Source organism: Hemiscyllium ocellatum, chromosome 7 (assembly GCF_020745735.1).
Source record: "Hemiscyllium ocellatum isolate sHemOce1 chromosome 7, sHemOce1.pat.X.cur, whole genome shotgun sequence".
Taxonomy (NCBI): Eukaryota; Metazoa; Chordata; class Chondrichthyes; order Orectolobiformes; family Hemiscylliidae; genus Hemiscyllium; species Hemiscyllium ocellatum.
The window spans coordinates 9,893,811-9,919,760 of NC_083407.1; the positions used below are offsets into that span (position 1 = coordinate 9,893,811).

Consider the following 25,950-nt stretch of genomic DNA (forward strand, 5'->3'; position numbering starts at 1 on the left):
AAAAGATAAATGACTGCTGTTACCTTATTCAGGATTTTCATGGCACCCCCTCAATACACCCAGACCCCACTGCTCACCCAGCAAGCACACCCTTCTCCCCTGAACAACCTCCCCACATTTTCCAGTTCCCACACAAATCTCCCTTGCTGACTCAGGTCAGTCAATTGTCAGCTGGGTAAGTATTTTTCTCATGCAATTAGGGACGTTAATTTTTATTACCTTGTACAAACATGAGGTTGTCAGCAATCATAAAAGATTGTTCTGGTTCACAGGGCCCTTGGTTTTACAGCACCCTTCCCTCAGCATTTAATCAGCCTGTAACTGAGTGTGCATCTTACTACACAGTCTCTCTCTCTCTCTCTCTCTCTCTCTCACACACACTCACACACATTCACAGTCTCTCTCTCTCTCTCTCACACACACACACTCAATCACACACACACATTCACAGTCTCTCTCTCTCACACACACACACACACACACACTCACTCACACACACATTCACAGTCTCTCTCTCTCACACACACACACTCACACACACACATTCACAGTCTCTCACACACACACACACACTCACTCACACACACACATTCACAGTCTCTCTCTCTCTCTCTCTCACACACACACACTCACACACACACATTCACAGTCTCTCTCTCGCTCACACACACACATTCACAGTCTCTCTCTCTCTCACACACACACACTCACTCACTCACACACACACATTTACAGTCTCTCTCTCTCTCACACACACACAGTCCCTGTCTCTCTCAGTCTCGCAGACACACAAACACACACACATTCCCAATCAGCTGGAACAACTTCTCTTTCTCCTTTCTTTTATTATGATCGTTCAGAGCCTTGGGGGTTGTGAGGGAGCGATAAAAACCAAGAGCGCTAATCACATCGGAGTGATTCTGCTAAAGCGCCAGGAGTTTCAGATAGAGAACCAAGAGGCATGGTGAACTTTACGCACTTCAGAGTTTCCCAACATCCCCCACCCGCTGTGGCCGCAGTCAAAGAGGCGCGGAAGTCCCTTCCTGCCTGAACCTGGCTGAGGCAGATGGACAGCTGTGCAGACAGATTTAACTTATTCCAGCAACTGCTACACAAAGAAAACATCACACTCACTTCTCCCCTGTCCTTCTTATATGATCGGGATTTTGCAGAAGAGTGAGACCTGTCGTTGAAGATTTTTGTCGTGGCCTGATCAGGACTAAATGCAAGAATGCCAAATTTCAAACAATCACAGCAATTTATAGGCCAAGAGGAAAGAGTGCTGTTTGGTTGGGAAGTCGACTCTGATTGGCTGAGGCATTGCCATGGAGAAAGCTATGGACTATCGTGGGCTCCTGGTTAATTTGAGAGCGTTGTGAAGCTTAAACTTGTCCCTTTTGTGGTGACTGGAATGAGGGCCAGGTGGATCTCATAGAATATGAGTTCCCTGATTGGGGCTGTTAACCTGGTCCAATCAGGGAGCTCTGGCTGACAGACATAAACAGGAATCTGAGATGCCCCTCACTCTAGGGACAGGCTCCTCATGAAGTGCTTATGCCCAAAACATTGATTTTCCTGCTCCTAGGTTGCTGTCTGATCTGCTGTGCTTTTCCAGCACCGTATCCCGACTCTGATCTCCAGCATCTGCAGTCTTCACTTTCTCCTGGTCCTGAGCTGCCTGGTCAGAGTCCACATACTGTGCATGTGTAAGTAAAGGGTGAGGTAGTGATGGGACACCGGCCCCCAAAGAGTTATTTCACATTTGTCTTCAGAGAATGTGTTCCTACACATGAACCCCCCCATCCTTTCTAGAGAGTGTGAATGTACCACGCTATGAGCTTACGAATTTCTGTCCTGGCTTGATGCTAGCTAGATTGGCAGAGCGAATCAAACAATCTGTTTCTGTACTCAACCAGCCTGCTTTGCAAAACTGCAAACAGAACATCAGCTGCTAGCTGGGATTCCACTGTTAGGCAGCATTGCAGAATAATTTGAAATGTGCCAGTAGCTATACTAACAGCCAATTCAAGATCACCAGATGAGCTCTTAATGTGGCTCACTTAAGCTTGCCAGAAGAAATTCATTCATCCTCAGTCTCAGTCTCTGCATCAAAAGGGAAGGTGTTCAAGCCTTATGTCTTTTTAGAAGTACCCAGGAGCAATAATTCCTCACTTTTATTTTCATGGCAACACTGTGGCCAATCAACTTGCCAGTCAGCACCCTTGGTAATAGGGGCTAGGAATGAAAATGGGGTTAGGGCCATAGTTAGATGTGATGGTGGATCAGGCTAACTAACATTCTCTTGCTGCCAATGTTTTTGATCTCAAGATCTTTCCTCCTGTAGAGTCATAGAATCATACAGCATGGATCCCTTGGATCCAACCAGTCCATATCAAACATAATCCCAAACTAAACTAGGCCCACCTGCCTGCTCCTGGCCCATATCCCTCCAAACCTTTCCTATTCATATATCTTTCTGTCACCTTACAAACGTGCCCCATAGTCTTGAAGTTCCCCATCATAGGGAAAAGCCAACTACCATCAATTCCAAGTATACCCCTCACTATTTTATAAACTTCTATCAGGTCTTTTTGATATTAGCAAGTTCACCTGTAACAGTGTTATCCAGGAGAAAGGCAAGAATCCCTCCTTGAATGACGGGCATCATGAACACGGCCATCAGAAAAATGTCCACACTCTCCACACCTAAACACAACCAATACAGGGAGAAATAAGAAGATATGTCACTGACTTAACATTGAATAAGGAGCATATGCTTATATATCACCTTCACTACCGCAGGACAGAATGGTTTACAGCAGATTTAGAAGTGCAATCGCTGTTGTAGTGTAGGAGCAGGGAGGGCCTGGTTCCTCTAGCAGAGTGGTCATGGAGGCCACAGACTGAAGATGATTGATACAAAGGTTCGAGGGAGCATAAGGCAAATCCTTTCCCCCTGGAGAGTGCTGTCGGTTTGGAAAACACTGCTCACTTTGGTGGTTCAGGCAGAAATCCTCAAACTCTTTCAAAAGCAACATTTCCAGGACAGGCACAGTTCAGGGGTAGATACAGAGTAAAGCTCCCTCTACACAGTCCTGCATCAAACACTCCCAGGACAGGGACAGTATGGGGTTAGATGCAGAGCACAGCTTCCTCTACACTGTTCCCCATCAAATACTCCCAGGACAGGGACAGCACGGGGTTAGATACAGAGTATATCTTCCTCTACACTGTCCCGCATCAAACACTCCCAGGACAGGGACAACACAGAGTTGGATTCAGAGTACAGCTTCCTCTACACTGTCCCCCATCAAATACTCCCAGGACAGGGACAGCACGGGGTTAGATACAGAGTATATCTTCCTCTACACTGTCCCGCATCAAACATTCCCAGGACAGGGACAGCACAGGGTTGGATTCAGAGTACAGCTTCCTCTACACTGTCCCCCATCAAACACTCCTAGGACAGGGACAGCACGGGGTTAGATACAGAGCACAGCTTCCTCCACACTGTCCCCCATCAAACACTCCCAGGACAGGGACAGTCCAGGGTTAGATACAGAGTAAAGCTCCCTCTACACTGTCCCCCATCAAACACTCCCAGGACAGGGACGGTCCATGGTTAGATACAGAGCACAGCTTCCTCCACACTGTCCCGCATCAAACATTCCCAGGACAGGGACATCACGGGGTTGGATTCAGAGTACAGCTTTCTCTACACTGTTCCCCATCAAACACTCCCAGGACAGGGACAACATAGGTCTGTTCGCAAAGCAATAATTCCCTTTCCTCTTTTTAACTGAAGGTAAAGATTCCTCTATTGGCATAAACTGAAAAGTAAGACCTCTCTGATCTTTTCAAATGGAAGTATAGCTTTCTGTACATTGTACTCATCAAACATTCTGAGGACATATACAGTGTGAAGTTAACTACAAAGTAAAGCTCCTTCTACTGCTTAAAGCTAAAAGTAAAGATAGCATCCCCATCAATCACTCCCAGGATGAGTATAGCACGGGTTTAGAAACAGCATAAAACTTCTCTCCCCTTTCATCTGGCTGTAAAGTTTCTCTTTTAAACTGAAAGTTAAGATACTGTCCCAAACGAGGACCTCTCAGAACAAGGACAACATGGGGTTAAATACAGAGTAAAGCTGCTTCTCCACTGTCCCATTAAACACCCCAAGGACAGAAATGGGTTTTTGAGCATTTACCTAATGTATTTATGAGTGCATTGAAGGCTTTGTGATGTTGAGAAATATTTCAGTCAATGACAATAACACCAGCAGAAATCCTGGTTAGTTTGTAAATGCAGCTTTGACCTTGAGAGTGACTCTAACTGTGAGCATAATGAGGCCCATATCAGTTTAACCTCACAACATTGTGTACACATGAGTTTAACAAGCCATTTTTTTACCTGTTACAATGTAATCTGGGTTGCGGATGAACCAGTGAGGGGTGAGTAGTGCCATGAACATAGTAAATCCAATGATGAAGATATTCCGACCAGAGTCTATGTTTGTGTACTGGAAATATGAGATTCCGACAGACACCGCCATCGTGTAAGTAACACTGAGGACCCCACCTGTAGAACATAAACAGGTTATTTACTGAGGGATTCAAACACAACTCCATATCAGGCTGAGTCCCACTTAATATTACACGATCAATTCAATATAACAGGCTCACAGTATAACATGACCACTCTACGTAACTCATCCCATGCGTAACACCCTCAATATACCACTCCCTCAATAACACACCCTAATATAAAACATCCTCAATATTACACACTGCAATACAGTATTGTCCAAACCCACACACTGCCAACATAACACTTTCCCCAAGATAACACATTCCCAATATAACACCTTCGAGATGGTGAGGACTGTAGAGAGTCAGAGTTGATAAAATATGGCAATGGAAAAGTTTAGCGGGTCAGGCAACATCTGAGGAGCAGGAGAGTTGACCTTTTAGGCATAACCCTTCATTAGGACCAATATAACACCTTCCCCAATACAACACATTTCCAATAGGACATATTGTCATATAACACACTGCCCACAAATAACTCCTCCCAAACTGTCAATATAACACCCCCAATTTAACACCCTCCAAACAGCACACTGTTAAAACAACACCAGTACACCTTCATGTACACCCCAATATAACACCCCAATATAACACTGCCCCAATGTAACACTCCCCCAAATATAACATCTCCCGTGATATAACACTTCCCTAAAATAACCCTCCCCCAATATAACACTCCCGCAAATATAACATCTCCCCCAATATAACATCAAGTCCATCCTGGCCAATTACTGTCCCATCAGTCTACACTCGAGCAGCATTGAAGTGATGGAAAAGGTGGTCAACAGTGTTATCAAGAGGCATTTGCTTAAAAATGGGGGGGATGTTGTCACCGTGGCAATGTCACTGGATGGGTAAGGTTCAAGAAACACGGGTTCGAATCCCACCACGGCAGATAATGCAGTTTTAATACATAAAGTAAAGAATTAAAATCTGGTCAAATGATGACCATATAAACATTGTTGTAAAAACACATCCGTCATCCTATGTAAGAATCTAGTGGTTGACTCTTAACTGTCCTGTGAAATGAACTGGCAAACCATTCAGTTCATGGGTAATTAGGAAACAGTAATAAATGCCAGTCTTTGCCGTTGCAAGAATGAAAAACAGTCCATTCACCTTCAGTTTGGGTTTTAATCCAGGGACACTCAGCTGCTACCTCATCATAGCATTGGGTCCAAACACAACTAAAAAAGTTAACCTCTAGAGATGAGATTGGAACGATTGCCCTTTATGATGTCCTTAACCACAGCATATGGTATTGAGGAGCCCTGGCAAAACTGGAGCCAATGGAATTTGGGGGATAACTCTCTGTTGGTTGCAATCATGCCTAACATGTCAGAAGATGGTTGTGATTGTTGAAGGTCAGTCATCTCAGTTCCAGGACATCTCTGCAGGAGTTCCTCAGGGTAGAGTCCTAGGCTCAACCATCTTCAGCTGCTTCATCAATGACCTTCCCTCCAACATAAGGTTGGAGATGAGGATGTTCGCTGATGATTATACAATGTCTAGCAGAATTCACAACGCCTTAGATGCTGAAATAATCTGTGTTCATATACAGCCAGACCGTGACAAAATCCAGGCTGGGCTGATAAGTGGCAGTCCAATAACCATCACCAACAAGTGACAATGTAACCAATGCTCCTTGACATTCAATAGTGTTACCATTGCTGAAACAACAACGACAACAGTCTGGTGGTTACCATCGATCAGAAACAGAACTAGGCCAGTCATACAACCTCTGTGGCTAAAAGAGCAAGTCAGAGGTTAGGAATCTTGGTATTGTCAAAGCCTATCCACCATCTACAAGGTGGTGTGTGGTGTCAGGAGTGTGATGGAAAATCCCTACTTGCCTGGAAGGGTACAACCCCAACAACACTCAAAAAGATTGACACCATCCAGGACAAAGCAATCCACTTGATTGGCACCACATCCACAAACATCCGTTCCCTCTATCACCAACGCTCAATAGCAGCAGTGTGTGTTATCTACAAATGCACTGCAGACATTCATTATGGCTCCTTCAACACCACCTTCCAAAACTCACCAACTCTTCCATCTTGAAGGACAAGGGTAGCAGGAAAATGGGAACACCACTACCTGCAAGTTCTTCTCTAAGCCTGATTTGGAAACATACTGCCATTCCTTCATTGTCGCTGGATCAGATCCCAGAACTCTCTCTTGAACATCGTTATGGATCAATCTACAGCACATGGACTGCAGTGGTTCAAGAAGGTAACTCGCCAGCACCTTCTCAATGGGCAATTAGAGATGGACAATAATTACTGGTGTAGCCAGTGATGCCCAAGTCCAATGAATGAACATTAAATAAATTCCCAAGTCGCATATCCCCAAAACCCCGCTCCGAAGTCAATATCCCAAAATCACACATCTGCTCCTAGTGTTATGGACTAGGCCAGGCCACTCAAAACATTCTTAAGAGGCAGCCCACACCATATCTTTGCTATTTGTTTCAGTAAGTGTACAGTGAAAATTACCCAGAAAACGTCAGCTCGGCTGACTACCAGATTTTAAAACAGACAAAAATTTATTTAGAAAATTACATAATGAAACACAAAGAAAAAAATAAAGAGCCCCTGCAGAACTCAATCTATCCAAACTAGACTTAATTATGCTGTTCCGAATATACACAACAGTCCCAATAAGCAAACCCCTTAAAAAAAACAGTAAAGGTGGAACAAATGGTTACATCTTGAAGTTAGAAGGGCTGAAGGCGAGAGAGAGTTTCGCAACCTGTTTCCACACAGCCGAACTCCCAACTACTTCTGGACTGAACTGCTTAGCTAGAGAGCTGACCACTTCCCTTTCATTATACAGGTCACTTCTAAAGCATGACCACTTTGGCCTGAAGTCTCATCTGTTTACATATAAACAAAAGGGCCTTTGAATGCCTTTTAATCTCTGTACCGAACCAGTCTAATCAGAACCAGCAGCTGTTTATGACCCCTCTGAAAAAACCAAGAACACATTATCCTTGAGAAATGGAACAACTTTGAGAAAAAAAAGGGACCAACTTTGTGACACGGGATAACACACCACTTTAATATGCCCCTCCACATTACACTCCATTACAAACATTACCCCACCCTTAACTGGATATTACTTCTGATTTCCGTGTCTTTATTGTTACTGGTCAGCATTGGCTAGCGTTATTGTCAGTAAAAAAGTGTGGTGCTGGAAATGCACAGCTGGTCAGGCAGCATCTGAGGAGCAGGAGAATCGACATTTTGTGCAAAAGCTAGTCATTAGGAAGGGAGAAAGTTGGGGTGTGGGGGTTGGGGGGTGGGACCCAATGGGGTAGAGAGATAAATGGGAGGGGGCAGGGCTGGGGGAAGGTAGCTGGGAATGTGATTGGTAGATAAAGGTGGGGGGGTGATGGTGATAGGTCGGAGGGGAGGTTGGAGCAGATAGGTGGGAAGGAAGATAGACAGGTAGATCAGTTCAAGAGGGCAGTGCTAAGTTAGAGGGTTGGATGTGGGATAAGGTGGGGGGAGGGGAAATGAGGAAACTGGTGTAATCAACATTGATGTCATGGGGTTGGAGTATCCCAAGGCAGAAGATGATGAAGAGCTTATGCTTGAAACATCGACGCTGCTGCTTCCTTGGATGCTGCCGGACCTGCTGTGTTTTTCTAGCATCACACTCTCGACTCTGATCTCCAGCACCTGTAGTCCTCACTTTCTCCTCCTGGAGTTGTTGATAGTTTCGTCACTGTCACCAGGGCGTTCAATGCCTGGTCAATGGGAATTTTGGCAACTCAACACTGGAACGTATTTGTTCTGTACAAGCCCTCAGTCCCATTGCCCCACAGCCCCACGCCAGCCACAACGCTATCTCCGAAAGGCAAGAACTGAACTCACCATGAACGGCAGCTGGGATGGTCGTTAGAATGTATGTCAACTTGGCTGACATTCCGAGCAGGATACAGAGCACGGCTGCAATCTGAACAGAATGCCGGGATTCAGCCTACAGAATGAGAAGGGAATGGTAATGGAGTCAACATAGGTGCTGGTCCCAAAAATTCAGAAACATGGAAATAGGAGCAGGATTATATACTCTGCCTTTTGAGCCTGCTCTGCCATTCAGTATGGTCATGGCTGATCACCCAACTCAATCCCTTGTTCCCTCTTTCCCCCCTACACCTTTTAATCCCTTTATCCATAAGAACTATATCCAAATACTTCTTGAGAAAATTTAATATTTTGGCCTCAAAAGCTTGCTGCAGTAGAGAATTCCACCCACTCTCTAGGTGAAGACATTTCTCCTCATCTCAGTCCAAGATGGCCTACCCTGCATCCTTAGAGTCTGACTCCTGGTTCTGGAAATTATCCACAACTTTGAGGTATTTTGAGAGGAACATTTCCCAGACACAGTTTGACACTGAGTCGCATTCAGAAATGTAAGGGTAACTGACCCCGAGTTTGGCCAAAAGTGGGTATGTCATCAGCAGGGGCTGTAAGAAGTTGAGACTCCTCTCATTCAGTGGAGGATGAGAGCTCATGGCACAGGTCTCTGAAGGCATAGCTGTCAGTGGTAGGGCAATAGACCAGAACTAGGGTGGCTAGAAAAGGTCATAGTGCCATATACAGGCCCTTCAGCCCAATTTGTCCATGTCGCCCAGTTTTCATAATTACACTAGTCCTGTTTGCCTGTGTTTGGACTGTATCCATACACATCTATCCCAATCATGGACTTGTCTTGACAGAGGGAGAGGGAGAGAGAGGCATGGAGAGAGTTGAAAATAATGATTGAGAATTTTAAAATCTTAGGAGACCTTTCTGATTAGACCAACTTGAGTAGATGTTGAATTTGTGTTTTGGAAATAGAATCCCAGTTAATTAGGGTAAAATGATTCCTCATTTGTCACAGGACACTGTCCCATACTGAACTACTTGCTCATGTGATTCGAAAACAGTGTATTACATTATATACATGTGTATAGAGAGAGAAAGAACTTACATTTATATAGCACCTTTCATGACCTCAGAACATCCCAAGGCACTTTACAGTCAATGAGTTTTTTTTAGTGAGGTATGGAAATTGTGATAATGCTGGTAAGTACTAGCATCAAAAACCTAGACACATTTTCTGGTACTGGGATAAAATGTTGGTTAGTTCAATTGGGTAGCTCATTGGGTTATGATGGAGTGTGATTCCAACAGCATAAGTACAATTCCTGCACCGGCCAAGGTTACCATGAAGGTCTCTCCTTCTCAACCTCTTCTTGCACTTGAGGTGTGGTCACCCTCAGTTTCAACCACATTTCTCTTGATGAGAAAGCAGCTCTCTGGGATTATAGTGACTGTACATTTCATGAGCAGATATTGATTGTTTTCAGTGGCGCCGGTCGAGGGTTGACTGTTGGACATCAGAAACAACTCCTTTACTCCTTCTTGGAATAGAGCCATGGGATCTTTCACATCTAGAAGTTAGAGACAGCCTTGATTTAAAGCTTCATGCATGTGTGACAGTGTAGCACTTCACCAGCACTGTATTGGAGCTGTCAGCCTAGAGCAGCCATTCTCAACGGGTACTATACGCCCCCCTTTGGGATCCTGGCACATTTGACGGGGGCCACAGACTGAAAACTGTGAAAAAGGAGAGCCCCAGGGGTTTATGGGGGACCCTGGTAACCGAACCATTGAAATACCCAAGCAACAATTTTCATTGGTGTCAATAGTTTCCCTCCTATTTTAGAATATCTTCCCAATACACTGTTCGAGTTTGGTGCACGAGGTAATTTAGTGGCTTAAGCTCCTCCCACACAGCCTCAATTCAGAGTCACTCACGAACCAGACTGCATTGGGTCAATGGATTCAATCAAGGATTCTCGCATCCATTATCACCATACTTCATTATCCAAGATCAGCGTGTCTCGCTAGACCATCTTTATCCTAGTTCATTTGTTCATTATTTTCCATGTAAGAAGTGCCTCATATTTATTTGTTTGATTATTTTCAGAAATAATTCTACCCATAAGTTCCTTGACAAAAAAAAAAGCTTTGGCAGAATTCAGTGGAGTACTTATCAATGTTTGAACGGGGGACCCTGGAACCTGAGAAGACCTCCCGAGGGGGTATAACTGGCTGAGAATCACTGGCCTAGAGTATGTTCACAAGGGAACTCACAACGTGTAGACTCAGCCCGAGAGAGGAGGAGTACTACAGCTGAACCACAGCTGACAGATTTCAGCAGAGAGGGAACAGTAGCAAAATAGCAAAGGAAAATGTTGCAGAGATGCCTTCAGTCTCGTCTTGTTATGTCTTCCCAGCTTAGAGATAGCTCCTGCAGTTTGTCAAGGAAGTATTGCTGTTTTCACTGTGAATTTCCTACTTTCATTCTGAAACTGCTTTTCTGATCCTCTTTATCAAAGAATAATCTCCTGCCTTCCTTGTTAGGCCACCGTCATGGTTCAAGGTAGCAAAAATCAAAGAACAATACAGCTCAGGAACAGGCCCTTCGGCCCTCCAAGCTGCACTGACACATTTTGCCCTTCCATACTAAAACTGTCTTCTCTTACAGGATCCGTATCCCTCCATTCCCTTCCTATCCCTATATCTGTCCAGGTGTTCCTTGAAAGCTGCTACTGTGTCTGCTTCCACCCCCTCCTCTGGCAGTGCGTTCCAGGCACTCACCACCCTTTGTGTGAAAAACCTGCCTCGCACATCTCTTTTAAACATCCCCCCTCCCGTACCTTGAACCTGTGTCCCTGAATAATTGACCCCTCCACACTGGGAAAAAGCCTCATATTGACCACTCTATCCATGTCATTCACAATCTTATAAACCTCTATCAGGTCAACTTCCTGCGTTCCAGAGAAAACAAACCCAGTCTGTCCAATCTTTCTTCATCGCTAAAGTCCCCAATACCAGGCAACATCCTGGTAAACCTTCTGTATCCTCTCCAAAGCATCCACATCCTTCTGGTAGTGTGGCGACCAGAACAGTATGCAATATTCCAAGCACAGTGGTTAGCACTGCTGTCTCACAGCGCCAGGGACCTGGGTTCAATTCCCGCCTCAGGTGACTGACTGTGTGGAGTTTGCACGTTCTCCCCGTGTCTGCGTGGGTTTCCTCCGGGTGCTCCGGTTTCCCCCCACAGTCCAAAGATGTGTGGGTCAGGTGAATTGGCCATGCTAAATTGCCAGTAGTGTTCGGTAAGGGGTATATGTAGGGGTGTGGGTGGGTTGCGCTTCGGCGGGTCGGTGTGGACTTGTTGGGCCGAAGGGCCTGTTTCCACACTGTAAGTAATCTAATCTAATCTAATAGCAGCATCCACTCCTTTGATCCAGAAATGTTTAGGATCAAGTCCCATTCCTGAAAATTAAACTCAAAGTCATTACTGACACTCACAGTGCAACACCAAGGGAGTGTGAATACTCATAGAAATGTAAGGTTTAACAGCATGAGTAGGCCATTCTGCACCTTCAGCCTGCCCCACCATTTAATATGATCATAGCTAATTTGATATTGGCCTCAACTCCACCTTCCTGTCGACCTCAATCTCTTCCTGTCGACCTCAACCTGCTGAGTTTCTCCGGCAATTTCTGATTTTGTTGAAGAATCCATCAACCTCCATCTTAATAATATTTGATGACCCTATACATTCTTTGTGGAAAGAGTGCTCCTGACCCTCTGAGAGGAAGTCGTTCTCTATCTTAATGGGAGACACCTTGTTTATAACTGGTGTCCCCATGTTGTCATCTGAGATGGGTAAGCTTATTTCGACATTCATCCTGTCACAGATTCTATTTTCCAGATAAAGCCTTGAACTGAGGTCCTGACCGTTCCCACAGGTGAGTGGAAAGGATCCTGGGCTCTATAAGACCACAAGAAATACAAACAGGGGTAGACCATTCAGCCCCTCAGGTCTACCCTGTCATTCAACAGGATCATGGCTGATCTGACATTCTCCACATTCACTTTCCTGCCCTTTTCCCACAACTCTTGATTCCTCAAGAATCTATCTAGCTCAGCCTTAAATATACACAAGGACTCAGACCCCACACCTGTTTGGAGCAAGGACTTCCAAAGACTCCCAACTCTCTGAGAGAAGAAACTCCTCCTCATCTCATTGCCTGCCCCCCACCCACCTTTATTCTGAGACTACGCCCTCTGGTCCTAGACTCTCTCATGAGGGGAAACATCCTCTCAGCTTTTACCCTGTCAAGCCCCTTCAGAATCTGATATGTTTCAATGAGGTCACCTCTCAACCTTCTGAACTCCAGTGAGTAGGATCCCAACCCTATTTAACCTTTGCTCACAAGACAATCCCTCCATACCAGGAATCATCCTAGTGAACTTTCCCTGACCTGCCTCAGATGAAATGATATCTTTCCTTAAAAAGTTTGAAGATTAATAAGTGAGTGCTCCTGAGCAATATTTATACTCAACAAATAATTGCTAAAAGAGGCACAAATCCAGTCATTTATTGCTGTTGTGGGAGTTTGCTGAGCACAGATTGGATATTTTGTGTCTGGTATTACAACAGTGACTATACGTCTTCCAAACAGACTAATGTCTGTGACCCAATACCGCTGCAAAACTTCCTTCTGACCCCTTTCCTCAAGAGGACTGCATGTCACAGAACGTTACAGCGTGGAAAGTCACTCGGCCTATCAAGATTACATTCGAGGGGAGGCGATGGCCCAGTGATATTATCACTGGAATGTTAATCCAGAGACCCAGAGACCCAGATAATGGGAGGCACGGTGGCACAGTGGTTAGCACGGCTGCCTCACAGCACCAGAGATTCGGGTTCAATTCCCGATCAGGCGATTGACTGTGTGGAGTTTGCACATTCTCCCAGTGTCTGCGTGGGTTTTCTCCAGGTGCTCCGGTTTCCTCCCACAATTAGGTGAATTGGCCGTGCTAAATTGCCCGTAGTGTTAGGTAAAGGGGTAAATGTAGGGAAACGGGTGGGTGGCGCTTCGGCGGGTCGGTGTGGACTTGTTGGGCCGAAGGGCCTGTTTCCACACTGTAAGTAATCTAATAATATTCTGGGGACCTGGATTCAAATTTCAATAGAAATGATCTGGAATTAAGACTTTAATGATGACCATGAATCTGTTGTGGACTGTCAGGAAAACCATCTGGTTCACTACTGTCCTTCAGGTAAGGAAACTGCCATCCTTACCTGGTCTGGCCTACAGGTGACTCCACACCCACAGCAAAGTGATTGACTCTTAACTTCCCTCTGGGCAGTTAGGGATGGGCAATAAATGCTAGCTAGCCAGCGATGCCCTAATTCCGTGAATGATTAAAAAAAACTCCCTCCTTCACTGCCATATGACTGGAGACTGTTCATATTCATGAGCAGTAAAGGTAGGCACCAGAGAGCTGACTAGGTGGAATTATGCCCTGAAATCTTCATAACCTGTGCGAGACTCCAGGTGAGATACAGTGATAATGTGCCCGCACACATACCTGAGAGTTTCTATTGTCATTGTACTCAGTGTCCTGTGGCTTTCTTCCAAGGCCCTTGTCAATTTACTGTCACAGGTTTTCCTCAATTACTTGACGAGGTCCCAATGAAAACAATTATTACCGTCAATTAACATTCCTGAGTGAGGCAATGTGGAATTGGCTCCGCACACCTTTGACACTTGACTTCATTACCTGAGTGTGTGACAGATTACTGGCCCGAGATTAGGTAAATGATTCTGAGCAATATGGTGCTTGTTGTCTTGTGACTCCTGCAAACATGGTCGCTCTTTCTCGATCATTCCTTTATCATGATTTCGGTCTCCCCTTTGCAGTTAATTTTGGCTGTCTGTTACTTATTTAGCTGCTCCCTGATACCTGACTTCATGTTAGCCTTACACTCCTGGTTTTCCACCTTTTGTCATGTGGTAGTCATAAGGATGTGAGATGGAAGGTTTTTTTTAATTAATTCATACGATCTGGGTATTACTGACTAGACCATGCCCATCCCTATTGCCCAGAGAGCAGTTAAGGGGTCAACCACATTGCTATGGGTCTGGAGTCACATGTAGTGCCATGTCACATGTCTGGAGTCACAGCCTCATTCCTGATGAAGGACTCTTGACCGAAATATTGACTCCCCTGCTCCTCGGATGCTGCCCCTGACCTGCTGTGCTTTTCCAGCACCACACTCTCAACTCAGTCACATATAGGCCAGGCCAGGTAAGGATGGCAGATTTCCTTCCCTAAAGAACATTAGTGAACCAGATGGGTTTTTGCAACAATCGACAATGAATTCACGGTCATCATTAAACTATTCTTTACAGATTTTTAAAAAAAATTCAAATTCCAATACCTACAGTGTTGAGAGTCGAACCCAGGTCCCCAGAGAATTGCCTGGGTCTCTCAATTAATAGCTGAAAATGTGTTGCTGGTTAAAGCACCTGATGAAGGGCTCTGGCCCGAAACGTCGAATTTCCTGTTCCTTGGATGCTGCCTAACCTGCTGTGCTTTAACCAGCAACACATTTTCAGCTCTGATCTCCAGCATCTGCAGACCTCACTTTTTACTCTCTCAATTAATAGCCTAGTGAAAATAGGTTATTATCTATTCATACTACTCAGTTCCTCAGAAGTGCCTCATTATCAATAAATATTCCAGGTTGCCTCATCTTCCCGATCTCTGTTAATCTCCCCCAGCTCTATCACCCTGCCCTGCATTTCTCTAACTCGGATATCTTCCCTCTCTCTCACCCCTGTGTGTAGTGACTTCAGCTGCCTCATTCCGTCCTATATTCCATTCCTAAATCACCTGGTCTGTCAGCCTCTCAGGAGCTCCTCAAAATTGACCTCTTTGAAAAAGCCTGACTTAAAGTCTTCGTTTTTCTTTTTGCCCCGGTTTCTAAGTGTCGATCATTCCTTATAAAGTGCCATGCGACATTGTAGTGCCACACTGTAGGTGCTACAGAATGGAAATTACTGCAGGGCAAAAGTAAGGACTGCAGATGGATCAGGGAAAAGCCCTTCATCCTGAAACGTCGATTTTCCTGTTCCTCAGATGCTGTCTGACCTGCTGTGCTTTTCCAGTGCCACGCTAATCTTGACTCTGATCTCCAGCATCTGCAGTCCTCACTTTCACCGAGTTGACTTTAACCCCGGAAGTTATTACAGTCACACCTGCCACTTCCAACCTTCTTGTGTCACAAGGTTTTTTGTTTTACACATTTGGAGGACACAGGTGTGCCAGCATTTAATGCCCATCACAAAGTGCCCAAAGTCAGCCACATTGCTATGAGTCTGGAGTCACATGTAGGCCAGACCAAGTAAGAACGGCAGATTTCCTTCCCTAAAGGACATCAGTGAACCAGATGGGTTTTTACAAGAATGGTCACATGGATTGCCATGAAGCTAGATTTCTATTTGAGTTTTTTCTGTCTCAGTGGAATTCAAATTTCACCATCTGCCATTTTATGAGTTAATACCTCCAGAACAATAATGGGATGCTGAAGAAACCCAGCAGATCTGGCAGCAATTGTGAAGAGAGACACCAAGTTAATGTTTTTTGTGTCTATTTTGACTGTTCTTCAGGAGTGAACCAGAACATTGCTCCCCAGAGCGTTAGCCTGGGGGCTCTGGGTTGTTCATTCTGTGACATTGCAACAATGCCTCCACCTTCGCTAATGGCCTTCTGCCAATATATCATTCCTGCTTTGTCTAGTTGTCCTCTAATGTCTCTCGACTCTTTACCCCAACCCCCGCAACCAGCACCTCCCACCTCACCTCTTTGTATCTGCACCCGCCTCCAATCAAACCTCCTGCTTAAGCCCCACCCCATATAAAATCATACAATGCAGAATCAGCCCTTCAACACATTGAGTCTGAAATGCTAAAATACTGCTACCTGCACTAGTCCTGCTTTCCCACGGCTGGCCCTTACCTTTATTGTTATGACATTGCCAAAGGGCTTCAAGGCCGTGGAGCTGGAGCGTGACCGGTGGCTGGAGGATGGGAGGACAGTGACCAGTGGCCAGAGCAGGGAGGACAGTGACCAGTGCCTGGAGCACGGGAGGACAGTGACCAGTGGCCAGAGCAGGGAGGACAGTGACCAGTGGCCAGAACAGGGAGGACAGTGACCAGTGCCTGCCTGCAGCATGGGAGGACAGTGACCAGTGGCCAGAACAGGGAGGACAGTGAGCAGTGGCCAGAGCAGGGAAGACAGTGAGCAGTGGCCAGAGCAGGGAGGACAGTGACCAGTGGCTGGAGCACAGGAGGACAGTGACCAGTGGGAAGGGCATTGGAGGACAGTGACCAGTGGCCAGAGCAGGGAGGACAGTGACCAGTGGCTGGGGCACGGGAGGCCAGTGGCCAGTGGCTGGTGTGGGGAGGACAGTTACCAGTGGCATTAATTCTCTGAGGTGTGCGGCTCTTATTGGGTTTACCCCTTAGCAACTGACCTGGTTTGAACCAAACCACATGAAGAAACCTACTCAGGCTGTGCATGGAGCTGTAGTGGAACAAAATTTGACCCTGATTCAACATTAAAGAGACATGAGGAGAGGGTGAAGGTGTTAAAGAGGATGAGAAGGATGGAGAATGGGGAAGTGGCTGAGGGAGAGAATTCCGCAGCTTAGGGCCTCAGCAAGATAGAAAGGAAATCAACACCCTCCCAAAATTAACATCCATTTTGTCCTCCCCAAATTAAAAAAGGTGTTTAAAAATCTGGTATTAAAAAAGCTGGTCCTAATGAGACCACGTCGATTGTTTTATGAACCCATCTGGCTCACTAATGTCCTTTAGGGAAGGAAACTGCCATCCTTACCTGGGTCTGGCCAACATGTGACTCCAGACCCACAGCAATGTGACTGACCCTTAACTGCGCAACTAGGGATGGGCAATAAATATGGTGCAGCCAGCCAAACCCTCATCCCATGAATGAATATGGAAAAAATAACTAAGTATTTACATCCTCTTGTTGCCCATTTCCCATTGGCTCAGCCAATAGCAACAGTCACCATGGCAGAGATAGCGAGGTTAAGGACAGAAGGTCAGGGACCATACAGCTGAAGGCAAAAGGGCGAGATGGGTGGCATGATGGAATCTCAGGAGAGTCATAGAATCATGCAGTGCAGTGGAGGCCCTTTGGCCCATCAAGTCTGTACTGTCAAAGCTACACTAAATCTATTTGAATCCCACGTTCCAGCACTAGGCCCAAAGCCTTGAATGTTATGACACTTCAAGTGCTCATTCACTAACATTTTAAGGTTTGTGAGGTTTTCCACCTCAAACTCCCCTCCCAGGTGGTGCATTCCAGATCCCCACCCTCTGGGTGATTATCTTGTGGGTGGCACGGTGGCACAGTGGTTAGCACTGCTGCCTCACAGCGCTTGAGACCCGGGTTCAATTCCCGACTCAGGCGACTGACTGTGTGGAGTTTGCACGTTCTCCCCGTGTGTGCGTGGGTTTCCTCCGGGTGCTCCGGTTTCCTCCCACAATCCAAAGATGTGCGGGTCAGGTGAATTGGCCATGCTAAATTGCCCGTAGTGTTAGGTAAGGGGTATGGGTGGGTTGCGCTTCGGCGGGTCGGTGTGGACTTGTTGGGCCGAAGGGCCTGTTTCCACACTGTAAGTAATCTAATCTAATCTAATCTTTTACCTCAAATCCCGTATAAAGCTTCACTTTAAATTTAAAAATTACATAACACCAGGTTATTGTCCAACAAGTTTATTTGGAAGCACTAGCTTTCAGAGTGTTGCGCCTTCATCAGGTAGCTGTGGAGCTGTATAATAAGGCACAGAATTTATAGCAAAAGATTACAGTGTCACACAACTGAAACGATGTATTGAACAAACCTAGATTGTTCAATATATCATTTCAGTTGCATGACACAATAATCATTTTTGCTGGAGATTCTGTGCCTTATGATCCTCTTCCAAAGCTACCTGATGAAGGAGCAGCGGTCCAAAAGCTAGTGCTTCCAAATAAACTTGTTGGACTATAACCTGGTGTTGTGTGATCTTTAACATTGTACACGCCAGTCCGACACTGGCACCTCCAAATCATGACTTTAAAATTATGCTTCCTCATCATTGACCCTTCACCTGGAGAGAACACTGGCTATCTATCCACCTGTCCTTTCCCCCAATGACCTTATATAATTCTGTCAAGAACCACCCATCCTGAACCTTTTCTGCTCCAAAGAGAACAACCTGAGCTTATCCAGTCCCTTCAATGCTCCATCCCAGGCAACATTGTGGTGAATTTCCCTTGAACCCCCTCCAGTGCAATCGCGACACCATTCCTGCTTTTCCACCCTACCCTTTGATCCCTTTAGCCCCAAATACTATCCCTAGCCCCTTCTTGAAATCAGACATCTGCTTTCGGAGATAGCGAACTCGAAAGGCTCAACGCTCCCTGGGTGAAGAAATTTCTCCTCATTTCCATCCCAACCCATTTGCCCCATAACCTTAGACTGTGACTCCCTGTTCTGGACATCCCCCAACCTACCCCCCCACCCCGATCCTAGTATTGGGAAAGTGGGTTTAGTGTGAATGGATCAGCACATACTCAATGGATTGATGGGTCAATCCTGTGCAGTATTACAGGGCTTTAGGGGTGGGGTAGTGCGTGAGGGGCAACGGTTACAGTCTCACAGAGAAATGCAGCCATCCCTCTTACCTGGGTGAGTGCCAACGCTCCGACGTTGACGACACTGGAAGACGTTGCAGTGATCCCTCCCAAGAATGCGCCAATGCAGCTTCCCAGTCCCTCCAGGAAAATCCCTCGGTTAACAGCATCTCGAGGGGGGTGCAGGCAGCCCATTACCTTCGCACACATCACGTAGCACCCCAGCGAACCGATGCTGGTGCCCAGCGCCATGATGACTCCAATGTAGGTTGACCGGACGTTGATCGTAGGGGCACCCCACTCGCCTGGTGAAGAATCGGAAAGTCAACATTTCCTGAAAACAGCTTTCACAATGGCAAGAGCTCCTAAACTGCTCCATAGCCAATGAAGGGCTTTCTTAGAGGTGTGGCCACTGTTACCAGAGATCAGAATAAGGGCTAGCAGATTTAAAAGAGAGAGATGAGGAGAAATTATACCTCTTAAAGAACCATGGAGTCACACACCGCAAAAACAGATTCTTTGGCCCAACTCATCCAGGCCAATCAGGTTGAATTAATAAAGGCCGCTATCCCATCACCAAGTCGCCCTTTATTTACATGTATGTGACACTGATCCGGCTCCCTCAGAGCCAGCTCTGAGAGAGGACAGAACCTCTAACCCTCCTGTTTATTTCTTTTTTTCTTTCTTTTTTCTTTCTTTACCCTTCTGTTTATATCTGTCAGCCAGGGCTCCCTGATTGGGCGGGTTAACAGCTCCAGCTATTACGAGGGGGGCATAGCTTTAAATTAAGGGGTGGTAGGTATAGGACAGATGTTGGGGGTAGATTCTTCACTCAGCGAGTCGTGAGTTCATGGAATGCCCTGCCAGTAGCAGTGGTGGACTCTCCCTCTTTATGGTCATTTAAACGGGCATTGTACAAGCATATGGAGGATAGTGGGCTAGTGTAGGTTAGGTGGGCTTGGATCGGCGCTACATCGAGGGCCAACGGGCCTGTACTGGGCTGTATTTTTCTATCTATTGTATCTATCCTCTAACTCATGTGCTATGAGTCCTGATGAAGGGCTTATGCTCGAAACGTCGAATTCTCTATTCCTGAGATGCTGCCTGGCCTGCTGTGCTTTGACCAGCAACACATTTGCAGTCATGTGCTATGAGGTCCACCTGGCTGACCCCATTACAATCACTACAATGTTTCCTCAACTGAACTTGTCCCATTTGCCTGCATTTGGCCCCTATCCATCTAAACCTCTACCGTATAGTGTAAGAGACACAGGGACACGGTAGTTTAGATCCAGATAGATTTCTTTATGTTAGTACTGAGTTAAAGGGTTACAGAGGACAAGTAGAAAAGTGAGTTGAAGCTGAGATGAGCTTATTGAATGGTGGACAGTCAGGAGGCTGGAAGAACACAGCAAGCCAGGCTGAATCAGGAGGTGCAGAAGTATAATATACCAGAAACATTGATTTCTCCACCTCCTATGCTGTGTTCTTCCAACCTCCTGTCTGTCTACCTTGGATTCCAGTACCTGCAGTGTTTTTTTTATCTCTATTGTTTGGTGGGGCAGGCTCAAGGGGCTGATGGTCTACTCCTGCTCCAAATTCTTGTGTTTTTATATTCTTCTGACATGCAGAGTGCTGTTTATACCAAATCCTGTCTATGACAATGACCAGTCAACCTGACTTTGTTTGTTTAGGGTATGTCTCATGCATAGCTAATGTCCCACAGACAATGAGGAGACCTTCCCCCAGCCCCACCCCCCCGACTCAGGTCTTTGTCAAACAGAAACATGGGACTTTCCATGTTCACCTAAGAGGCTCCGATCTGAGAGACTGCAACCCTGACAGAGCAGCACTCCCTGAGTGGGAAGGCAGAAGGAAATTAGATGACGCGACATTCCAACATGATCACAATCGAGTTCCGCTGGGGAGGAACACCCTCCACAGAAATCAACATCAATGTGGATTTCACCAGTTTCCTCATTTCCCCTTCCCCCACCTCACCCCAGTTCCAACCTTCCAGCTCAGCACTGTCCCCATGACCTGTCCTACCTGCCTATCTTCCTTTCCACCTATCCACTTTACCCTCCTCCCTGACCTATCACCTTCATCCCCACTCCCATTCACCTACTGTACTCTTTGCTACCTTCCTCCACCCTCCTCCCTGACCTATCATCTCCATCCCCACCCCCACTCACCTATTGTACTCTATGCTATTTTCTCCACATCCCCACCCTCCTCTCATTTATCTCTTCACCCTGCAGGCACCCTGCCTCTATTCCTAATGAAAGGCTTTTGCCCGAAACGTTGATTTTCCTGCTCTTTGGATGCTGCCTGATCTGCTGCGCTTTTCCAGCAACACATTTTCAGCACGAGTGAAATCTACGTTTGGACCACATCAGGGACCTGTCGGTGTGTCTCCAGTGCAGAGTCAAGAGTACGGTGCTGGAAAAGCACAGCAGGTCAAGCAGCATCTGAGGAGTAGGAGAATCTGCGTTTTGGGCAAAAGCCCTTCGTCAGGAATGAGCCTCATTCCTGATGAAGGGCTTTTGCCTGAAACGTCGGTTCTCCTGCTCCTCGGATGCTGCCTGACCTGCTGTGCTTTGCCAGCACCACAATCTCGACTCTGATCTCCAGCATCTGTAGTCCTCACTTTCTCCTGTCTCCAGATCAGGATGCAGAGAAAAAACGCTTGTGGGGACCAAGTTAAGATTGCACTGTCCTTCCAAAAAATACCCCAGTGTATGTGGAAAGATTTCATGTGCTGTGATACTAAGATAAAACAACTGGTGAACCTGTTGGAAATCTAAATTTTTTTTCTTTATTTTGTACAGGGGGTGTGGGTGTCACTGTCTGGCTCAGCATTAATGACCTCTCCCTAGTTGCCCCTAGAGAAGGTGGGGGTGAGCTGCCTTCTTGAACCACTGCAGTCCATGTGCTTTGAATTGACCCACAATGCCCTTGGGGAGGGAATTCCAGGACATTGACTCAGCGACAATGAAGGAATGGCGATATATTTCCAAGTCAGAATGGTGAGTGGCTTGGAAGGGAACTGGCAAGGGGGTGGTATTCCTATGTATCAACTGCCCTTGTCCTTCTATGTGGAAGTGGTCCTGGGTTTGAAAGATCTTTGGTGAATTTCTGCAATACATCTTGTAGTTAGTATACACTGCTGCTACTGCTACTGAGTGTCGATGGTAGAGGGAGTAGATGCTTGTGGATGATTTTTTTTTGATGATTTGATTTATTATTGTCGCCTACCAAGACATAGTGAAAAGTACTGGTTTGCATACTAACTAGACAAATCATACCCAATGTAAATACATCAGAGTAACAGAACAGAGTGCAGAATACATCTACAGAGAAATCATTTATTTCATTCATTCACAGGATGAGGGCATCACTGGCTTGGCCTGCAGTTATTGCCCATCCTTAATTGCCCAGAGGGCAGTTAAGAGTCAACCACATTGCTGTGGGTCTGCAGTCACATGTAGCTAAGACCAGGCAGTTTCCTTTCTGAAAGGATATTAGTGAACCAGATGGGTTCCCAACCCCCAACAATTGGTTGTTAGGCACTTAATTCCAGAGCTTGAACTCAAATTCCACCATCTCCTGTCATGGCATTTGAACCCAGGTCCACCAGAACATTACCTGGATCTCTGGATTAATAGACCACTAGGCCATCACCTCTTCAGTTATATTGTCTTTCCTTCCTGAGGAATGACATTTTGTCAATCTGGTAGAGAGAGCAGAAAGGATTCCACCTCCCCCCTCCACCCCAACCCCCGCCCCCCCCCCCCAACTCCCAACCCACACCTCCCCAGTCTGACCCGATGCGGTTTGAAGTTTGTTTAAGGCTTAAGACACCTTCTCCCACGTCCTCACCCCTATCCCCACACACCAGGACTTGTTATCACATGGAGAAGGTGAGGACTCCAGATGCTGGAGATCAGAGCTGAAAATGTGTTGCTGGAAAAGCGCATGAGATTCCTGAAGAAGGGCTCATGCCCGAAACGTCGACTCTCCTGCTCCTTGGATGCTGCCTGACCTGCTGCGCTTTTCCAGCAACACATTTTCAGCTTGTTATCACATGGTCTGCTAATTATATATAACCCATTGTTAGCCACTAACTGTCCCCAGTAACAGCTAATCACCCTCTTAGGCTGACTGTTGTCCATTCCTTTGTCTGCCCAATTGTTCATCGACTCACAGAGATGTACAGCATGAAAACTAACCCTTTGGTCCCACTTGTCTATGCTGACAGGATATCCTAAACTAATCTAGTCCCATTTTCCAGCACCCGGCCCACATCCCTCCAAACCCTTCCTGTTCATGTCCCCATCCAGATGCCTTTTAAATGTTGTAACTGTACCAGCCTCCACCTCTTCCTCTGGCAGCATCACCCTCTGAGTGAAAAAGTTGCCTCTTAGGTCCCTTTTATATATTTCCCCTCTAACCTTATACCTATGCTCCTCTAGTTCTGGACTCCCCCACCCCAAGGAAAAGACTTTGTCTATTTTCCCTATCCACACCCCTAAAGGTTTTATAAACCTCTATAAGTCACCCTCGGTGTTCTTCTCTCTCTCTTTGGGCTCTAACTCCACCCATTGTCTACTCCTTATCCCTGCATCCACCACCCCTCCTCCACCGCTCCACCCCCCCCCCCCCCACCTTATCTTCTGCATAAAATCAATGCTTTCCTCGCTAGCATCAATTCTGAGGAAGGGTCACCGGACCCGGAACGTTAACTCTAATTTCTCTCCATGGATGCTGCCAGACCTGCTGAGCTTTTCCAGCAACTTATGTTTTTGTTTCTGGTTTGAAGAATCCACAGGTCTTTCCCTTTTATTAATTGGTGTTTTGTTTACCTGGGATTGGCACATTGAACCAGGGCACCAGGCCTGTGCCATTGCTTTGAAGAATCCCTCGAGAGTCTCCCGGAGGGTAGGGATTCAGGATATTTCCTTCCTGGAGGGTCCCACACAAAGTCCATAGGAATAAGATAGGCAGCAGGAGCTTGGGGATTAGAAGCAAGACTTTAGTCACATCAGAAACAGAAGCAGGAGGTGGTCATGCATATCTCGTTTGATAAGATCATGGCCAATGCTCTGCATTAGCCCCCTCCTGCTGAGTCCCCATATCCCGCGGTCACTCTTGTACCTCAAAGGTCTCTAGGCATTGGGAGGTGATGACCTTGTGGCATTATCAATATCAGTGGTTAGCACTGCTGCCACACAGTGCCAAGGACTCGGGTTCGATTCCAGCCTCAGGTGACTGTCTGTGTGGAGTTTGCACATTCTCCCCGTGTCTGCGTGGGTTTCCTCCGGTGCTTCGAATTCCTCCTACAGACCAATGAGGTACCAGCTAGGCGGATTGGCCATGGGAAATTGCTCATAGTGTGCAGGCTAGGTGGGTTATCCATGGGAAATACGATTTTACAGAGGTGAGTCTGGGTGGGATGCTCTTTGGAAGGTGGGTGTGGATTTGATGGGCTAAATGGCCTGCTTCCCCATTGTAGGGTTATGTGATGCATGAAAGCAGATGGTGAAATTTGAATTTCGTTTCTAACCATCTGGAATTAATAGTCGAATGATGACTATGACACTGTTGCTGTCTGATTTACTACTGTCCTTCAGGGAAGGAAAATGCCATCCTTACTGGGCCTGGCCTACATGTGACTCCAGTCCCCCAGCAATTTGGTTAACTCTTGGCTGCCCTCTCCACAATAAGGGATGGGTAATCAATGCTGATCCACATCCCATGAGCGAATAAAAGGAAAGTAGGAAAACAAAAGCCAAGGCTGATTCAAAGACCGACTCAATCATGGAATCACACTGTGTAGGACAGGCCCTTTGGCCTGTCAAGTTTGTACTACCAAGTGTGATCTACTACCAGCATAAAGCCCATAGCCTTGAATATTATGACACTTTAAGTGCTCATCCAAGTACTTTTTAAAAGTTCTGAGGTCTTCTGCCTTAACTACTTTCCCAGGCAGAGCATTCCAGAGCCCCCGTCACCCTCTGGGAGAAACAATTTTCCTCAACTCCCCTCTAAACCCCCCTGGGAAGAGCAAACCATTCTGACGAACATTAGAATCAGGGCTAGTAGGAGGCCATTCTGCCACCTAACCCATCCCGACCATTCAATAAGGGTTAACTGCCCTTCTGAAATGGCCAAGGAAGTGACTCAGTTGAGGGGCAATTAGGGATGGGCAACAAATACTGGTCTTTGCCCGTGATCCCCCTATCCCGAAAATAATGAAGAGAGGAGAGCGCGTGCAGCTCATTGAATGGCGGAGTAGGTTTGAGGAGTTGAGTCTCCAAGGTCTGTTCCTGTACTGAATAGTCATGACACCTGGTAATAGTTCGGGAGACCCTTTCCCTTTAAAACCCATGGCCCCGGATGGGAAGTCTGCAATCCATACCGAAAATATCCTGAAAAGCGGGAAGTAGGTCTCGACGACAAAGCCTTTGGATCTCTTCCACCTGCAAATGGGAATGTGGCAGCTGCATAGGTGTTGGGACAGGAGCATCACCTGGAGGACCAGCCTAAAGAGGAAAGGCATGAGACATAAATGTCATTGTTATAGACACAGGAAGACCAGAGAGCTTTAGCAAGTCCCTCATCGGCTAAATCGTTCCATCTTGCAGTTTTAGTGTCATAGTGGATGCAGCACCCACACAGCAAGATCCCATTAACAGCACCGTGACAACAAGCAAGTGAACCTTTTCAAAGCTTTGGTTGTGGGGTAGATGTGGGACCCAGGGAACGGGGGCTCACGCTAGAGTACTAGAACCT

At 46.3% G+C, this 25,950-nt stretch overlaps 1 protein-coding gene across 1 annotated transcript in view; it reads right to left on the reverse strand.

Annotated features, from left to right (window-relative positions):
- Positions 1 to 2,581: 2,581 nt before the first annotated feature.
- slc23a3 (solute carrier family 23 member 3) overlaps positions 2,582 to 25,950 on the reverse strand; it is a 73,102-nt gene continuing 49,733 nt past the window's right edge. Inside the window, exons 6-10 of the mRNA XM_060827729.1 lie at positions 25,507 to 25,700; positions 19,207 to 19,460; positions 8,471 to 8,576; positions 4,414 to 4,581; positions 2,582 to 2,706 (exon numbers count right to left, since the gene is read on the reverse strand). Coding sequence (XP_060683712.1) covers positions 2,582 to 2,706; positions 4,414 to 4,581; positions 8,471 to 8,576; positions 19,207 to 19,460; positions 25,507 to 25,700 — 847 coding nt within the window. The remainder of the gene's footprint in view (positions 2,707 to 4,413; positions 4,582 to 8,470; positions 8,577 to 19,206; positions 19,461 to 25,506; positions 25,701 to 25,950) is intronic.